Source organism: Lithobates pipiens, unplaced genomic scaffold (genome assembly GCF_037356315.1).
Source record: "Lithobates pipiens isolate NorthernLeopardFrog02 unplaced genomic scaffold, aLitPip1_a1.2 Scaffold_17, whole genome shotgun sequence".
Classification (NCBI taxonomy): Eukaryota; Metazoa; Chordata; class Amphibia; order Anura; family Ranidae; genus Lithobates; species Lithobates pipiens.
In genome coordinates this window covers 13,057,833-13,064,726 of record NW_027507755.1, presented here as the reverse complement: position 1 = coordinate 13,064,726, position 6,894 = coordinate 13,057,833, and the positions used below count along the sequence as shown (strand labels likewise).

At 38.9% G+C, this 6,894-nt stretch overlaps 1 protein-coding gene and 1 long non-coding RNA gene across 2 annotated transcripts; both read right to left on the bottom strand.

Moving 5' to 3' along the window:
* Positions 1-307: 307 nt before the first annotated feature.
* LOC143986590 (non-histone chromosomal protein HMG-17-like) lies at positions 308-885 on the bottom strand. Its single transcript, XM_077484998.1, has one exon. The coding sequence runs from the start codon at positions 817-819 to the stop codon at positions 544-546; it is 276 nt and encodes a 91-aa protein (XP_077341124.1). The 5' UTR covers positions 820-885; the 3' UTR covers positions 308-543.
* A 2,667-nt stretch (positions 886-3,552) lies between these two features.
* Positions 3,553-4,130, bottom strand: LOC143986617 (uncharacterized). The gene is made up of 2 exons (XR_013276555.1): positions 3,930-4,130; positions 3,553-3,837 (listed from the first exon to the last, which is right to left on the bottom strand). It is a non-coding gene; the product is annotated as an uncharacterized LOC143986617 (long non-coding RNA).
* Positions 4,131-6,894: the final 2,764 nt, after the last annotated feature.

The following is a 6,894-nucleotide window of genomic DNA, read 5'->3' as shown; positions in this document are numbered from 1 at the left end:
TTTTTTTTTTTTTTTTTTAATGAGCAAACTCCGAAATTTATTTAAAATGTCATTATAGGCATTGCAAATCAGGCAGGACACTAAAGCATGATATACTTCACTTTCCAGCCCCGAGAATACATTACTATAAAAACCATTAACATTTATCAGTAACAGGATAGATACTTCACATTTAGGAGGATGGAGACTGCCTCAGACAGGCACCTGTGTACTTTGGCTTTACCATCTTCTTCAAACCAAGGACCTGGGGCACGGTAAAGGCTTGAATAGCTGCCTATTTTCCCACAGAATAGAGGAAACCGTAAAGTAATTTATGCCAATTTAATGGAGGGAGTAAAAACACAGGGGCTCGATGTAGCTGTTAAATGAGTGAAGATCACACCGTCACGTCACACCCTGCCCATTAAAACCCACAAAGCATTTGCCAAACACAGCTTAAAATAAAAGTAAAACAAAGTTCTGCATCGTTATAAAACTTGATAAAAAATAGTATTTCAAACTGTACAGTCACCAGAAGTACACAATTATCAAAATTCACACAGTTCACTTGGCATCAGCAGACGCCTCTGCTTTCTGTGCCTGGTCAGACTTTGCTTCTCCATTCTCTGCAGCATTGGTGGCATCTTTTCCAGAGTCTCCCTTTCCTTTCTTGCCTTTGGGAGCTTTGTCAGCTTTCTTTGGAGGAGCTGCCTTCTTGGCTTTTGGCTCTTGTTTAGGTGGGGCTGGTTTAGAAGATAGCCGGGCAGATCTCCTTTGTGGCTCATCCTTTGATTTGGACTTCTCAACCTTAGAGTCTCCTTCAGCCTTTCGTTTGGGCATTTTGATTTTGGACGGAACGAGTGGAAGCTAAAACTTCAAAGACTTCTGGCCGTTATTTCGAGCGAATGAAACCTTTATTTTTTATTTTTATTCAATACAGTAAATGTGCAAACATATAAATATTATTAATAAAAATGCCATAAATCTACCCCCTATTTTGTAGATGTGATAACTTTTGCGCAAACCAATCATTGTACGCTTATTACAATTTTTTTTTTTTTTTTTACCAAAAATATGTAGAATACATATTGGCCTAAATTGTGGAAGAAATTAGTTTTTTTATATATTTTTTGGGGATATTTATTATAGCAAAAAGTAAAAAATATTGCTTTTTTTCAAAATTGTCGTTCTTTTTTTGTTTATAACACAAAAAATAAAGACCATAGGTGATAAAATAGCACCAAAAGAAAGCTCTATTTTTGGGAAAGAAAGGACGTCAATTTTGTTTGGGTACAACGTTGCACGTCTGTGCAATTGTCAGTTAAAGCGACAAAGTGCTGTATCGCAAAAAAGGGCTTGGTCAGGAAGGGATTTTACCCCCTTCCTGACTATAGCACTTTAAAACAATTTAGCACTGCATCGCTTTAACTGGTAATTGGGCGGTCATACAACGCTGTACCCAAACAAAATTTGCGTCCTTTTTTACCCACAAACAGAGCTTTCTTTTGGTGGTATTTGATCACATCTGTGGTTTTTATTTTTTCTGTGCTATAAACAAAAATAGAGTGACAATTTTGAAGAATAAACAATATTTTTAACTTTTTGCTATAATAAATATTCCCAAAAATGTTTTTAAAAAACAAATTTCTTCATCAGTTTAGGCCAATATATATTCTGCTACATATTTTTGGTAAAAAAAATCACAATAAGCCTATATTGACTGGTTTGTGCAAAAGTTATAGCATCTACAAACTATGGGAAAATTTTATGGCTTTTTTTTTATTTCTTTTTTTTACTAGTAATGGCGGTGATCTGCTGAAGCGGAATTGTGACATTACGACAGACAGATCGGACACTTTTGACACATTTTTGGGACCATTGACATTTATACAGAGATCAGAGCTATAAAAATGCACTGTTTTCTATGTAAATGTCACTGGTAGGGAAGGGGTTAACACTATGGGTGATCAAGAGGATACATGTGTGTTCCTTCAGTGTGTTCTAACTGTATGGGGATTGGACTGAGTAGGAGAGGAGACATATCGATATTCCTACTTACTAGGAACAAATGACATGTCTCTTCTCCTCTGACAGCACAGGGATTTGTGTGTTTACTGTTTATATACACAAATCCCATTGCTGGCACTTGTGCACGCAATCATGGGTGGCCGGCGGCGATCACAACTGCCGGCCATGCACATCGGGTCCCCCGCCGTGCAGTGGGCACGCGCGCATCCCTCTCGCAGGTCTTAAAGGTAACCCTGCATGGGTATGGGGTTTTACGCAGGGGAGCCATTTTGCCCCCCTAAGTAGACAGTCCGGAACCAGTTACAAATTACATTGCACCAAAATGCATGGCAAAAGAGTTGCACATTTTTTACATTGCAGGAAAGCAAGTGTGAGCATAACCTTAGGGGTCTTTCACACTGGCTTTCTGCTCGGCAGACTCCAGTTTGCTTAGTGGGGGATCGCTCTGCTGATCCCCAGTGAGCAGGTGGGTGACAGGTCCATCTCTACTCACTGTGCGGAGACGGACCTGTCAGAGCCCCGCTCTCCTCTATGGAGAGATCCTCCAGACGGATGTAAAATAGGGTCTCTATCCATCTGGATTTCACAGACAGGATATCGGTGGGTGTCAGCTGACATGTCGCCGCTGACATTCAAAGCTCCATAGAGGTGAATGGAGCGTCCAATCAGGTATGCCTGAAAAACAGACAGGCAGGCCTGATCGGAAAGTCTGTGTGAAAGGGGCCTTAAACAGATGGTAAATCTTCAAATGGGGCCTTGCAGTCAGAGTGTGTCAATAGGGCAGAGGACCGTTTTACTGGAGCAATAGATGGTCATGGCATGTCTTGGATTTCATTTCACTCTTCACTGAGGACACACACAGCTGTGGAGATTGCTTGCTGTGTCTCATTACTTTTATACTTAGGATATTCACCTTACTCAGGTACTTACTATATTCACCTTTTTTGATACTTACTTTATTTAGGCACACTTGCATATCTTACGCATTGTTTATCTTATGAGCACTTATTCTCATTTATTTATTTATTTTTGGATATTGTTGATTCCTCCACACAAGTCCATCTTTCTCCTTCTCTTTTCTTATCTTGTCACCTGCTAGTATCCCCTTGCTATCCTATGTTTTCCACCATCTCCATGTCCCTACCATCCTTGATCCAGGCCTTACTTAGCTATACATATCTTTATGCCTATACTCATTGATTTTACTTTACTATTCTAGATGCCTGATAAACATATTTGTTTATAGCTTATAGGCTTTATGGACTAATGAGGTTTCTAGGGATACATCACTACCCACACAATTGTAGTTTACCTCTTTCCCCTCTTTCTTTGTCCATTTTGTCACCTGGTAGTACCCCTCTGTTGTCCTAGGTTTCTAACCATCTTCATAAACGTAAGGAGGAAAAGAGTGCATAAATGTAAATAAATGAAAAACGAGCTAGCTGCACACCCCTAAGTATTCGAGAGAGAATAAAAAAAAAGAAAAGAAAGAAGAGTTCCCCTTGGGGTTTTCAGGCAGCAACAAGAAGCAGAGATAAATCCATGAAAAGTTATATTTATTTTATTGATTCAACGGCTTATTTGCCATCATAGATTTAAAAATACAGGCTCTGGTATATAATATTATAGCATATCAGTGGATAAACAGTATATGCAACATTTAATACAAAATAGGTTACAGGAACAATTTACAAGTACAGCACTTTTTCAAAAGTTGCAAAATAGCACCCGGGCTGCCCCAATGCATTTCGACCTTCAGGGAGTCAGGGTCTTCTTCAGGGGGTAAAAAGCAACAAAGCCCTGGCGAAAGGAGTAGTTATATTGTATATTCTGCAGGTAATCAAAGAAAAAAAGACTTTCAATATAATAGGTTTTAACCAAAAAATTTATGTAATATCAAAACTTATTTCGATAATATTTACCAGTTCCACCGAACCAATGCTTTTCAACCAGAGACTTCTAATAAAATCTGAAAAACGGAACAGTGCCTTCCCTCAAAGGGTCATCCTGGATCCACTGCCCCACTATTTTGACCCACCTCAACCACCCACCAAGATGGACACAGGGGGGGGGAGGGGGGACAAAAGAAGGGGAGAAAAAAGGCGGAACACAACTTCACGGGGGCATCAAACGCTAGCTTACAAGAATTGACAGTGTCTGGAGTTTCCCCAGGGTGATCAGAGGAACAGAGGAGGAGGTTCTTGGCACACCCAAGGTGGCCACACCTAAAAATAATGAAATACAATATGATATGATATGGAGCAAATACATCACAAAAAATGTATATTATAACTAGTTGTTTGACTGGAGTATTGCGTATATTGTTTTAATCTACAAAAGCATAGATAAATGGGAATAGTGAAATGAGAGGGAATGCCACTTTGTTTCCCAAGTAATGTTTAAACAAATAATAAACAGGTGTGATATTCCATATTGTGACAATCGGTATTATGCTGAATGATGTGAATGTAGTTCAAAAATGACAATAATAATAATAATAATAATAATAAACTAGTGATGCAAATAAACCAAAAATGTGTGACTGTGTACACAGTCACACATTTTTGGTTTATTTGCATCACTAGTTTATTATTATTATTATTGTCATTTTTGAACTACATTCACATTATTCAGCATAATACCGATTGTCACAATATGGAATATCACACCTGTTTATTATTTGTTTAAACATTACTTGGGAAACAAAGTGGCATTCCCTCTCATTTCACTATTCCCATTTATCTATGCTTTTATAGATTAACACAATATACGCAATACTCCAGTCAAACAACTAGTTATAATATACATTTTTTGTGATGTATTTGCTCCATATCATATCATATTGTATTTCATTATTTTTAGGTGTGGCCACCTTGGGTGTGCCAAGAACCTCCTCCTCTGTTCCTCTGATCACCCTGGGGAAACTCCAGACACTGTCAATTCTTGTAAGCTAGCGTTTGATGCCCCCGTGAAGTCGTGTTCCTCCTTTTTTCTCCCCTTCTTTTGTCCCCCCTCCCCCCCCTGTGTCCATCTTGGCGGGTGGTTGAGGTGGGTCAAAATAGTGGGGCAGCGGATCCAGGATGACCCTTTGAGGGAAGGCACTGTTCCATTTTTCAGATTTTATTAGAAGTCTCTGGTTGAAAAGCATTGGTTCGGTGGAACTGGTAAATATTATTGAAATATGTTTTGATATTACATTCATTTTTCGGTTAAAACCTATTATATTGAAAGTCTTTTTTTCTTTGATTACCTGCAGAATATACAATATAACTACTCCTTTCGCCAGGGCTTTGTTGCTTTTTACCCCCTGAAGAAGACCCTGACTCCCTGAAGGTCGAAATGCATTGGGGCAGCCCGGGTGCTATTTTGCAACTTTTGAAAAAGTGCTGTACTTGTAAATTGTTCCTGTAACCTATTTTGTATTAAATGTTCCATATACTGTTTATCCACTGATATGCTATAATATTATATACCAGAGCCTGTATTTTTAAATCTATGATGGCAAATAAGCCGTTGAATCAATAAAATAAATATAACTTTTCACGGATTTATCTCTGCTTCTTGTTGCTGCCTGAAAACCCCAAGGGGAACTCTTCTTTTTTTATTCTCTCTCTAACCATCTTCATGGCCCTAGAACCTTTGGCTCAGGCCTTTCATTCATGCATGCATGCATACATATCTTTATACCAATATCTATTGATTTTACTCTACTACTTTAGATGCCTGACAAACATACTTATGTTCACAGCCTATACTTTTTATCGACCAACGAGGATTCTAGGGATACATCACTACACCTTTGCCATGCCTGCTCTCCGTTTGGCCCTGGGTGGGGTCCAATTTGATTCTGCTCCCTCAGCTCCCTGGGGAGGCATCTGCTGCCGCCGTCTTGAGGCCGCACACCTGGAGCCATGGCCAAGCTCAGTGGTAAGTATGGGGGGGCCTACAACCCCTCCTACCTTGTGCCTTTATAACTAATACTGTGCTATATTGCCAAACATATATATTTTTGTTCATCCTAGGTACATTGTTACACACATCCACCCCTGAAGAGCGAGCTGGATCTCACGAACCTAGTCGGGTAGTATGATGCCCGTGTACCATGTACTACTTCTACATTTATGTACCAATACTCCTTGTTTATGTATTTTTTTAATTGGCAACCGTTGGTGTTATTTATCCGTGTAAACAATTGTATTTCAATAAACCATATACTATATTTACTACTGTTATGTTTACTGGCGGAAACAGTACCCACTTCATTTAAAGTCCCAGGGCTAATCCTTTGTTGTTTTTTATAAATTGTATACCCGCCCAGAATTAATCAGATAGCTTTGAACATTTAGACTTTGCAGTCATCTCTTTTGTGTTCATCAAGAAGCCATCTCCTCAGTACTGAGGGGGTCTTGTGAGTGTGGTAATTGCTGTGATTATACCTAGCTGGTCTTATCAGGTATATAGAAATACTGTTTGATTCCACTTCACCTACTCTATCCAAAACCCTACTCCATCCAAAAGAGATTCATTACTAACCATTTAACCCTACTCTATCCAAATACCTACTCTATCCAAAATAGACCCATTACTAACCATTTAACCTACTCTATCCAAAACCCTGCTCCATCCAAAGTAGATCCATTACTAACCATTTAACATTACTCTATTCAGAACCCTACGCCATCCAAAATAGATCCATTACTAACATTTTAACCCTACTCAATTCAAAAACCCTACTCGGTCCAAAATAGATCCATTACTAACCATTTAACCCTACTCTATTCAAAACCCTACTCCAGCCAAAAGAGATTCCTTACTAACCATTTAACCTACTCTACTCTACTCTATCCAAAATCGATCCATTACTAACCATTTAACCCTACTCTATCC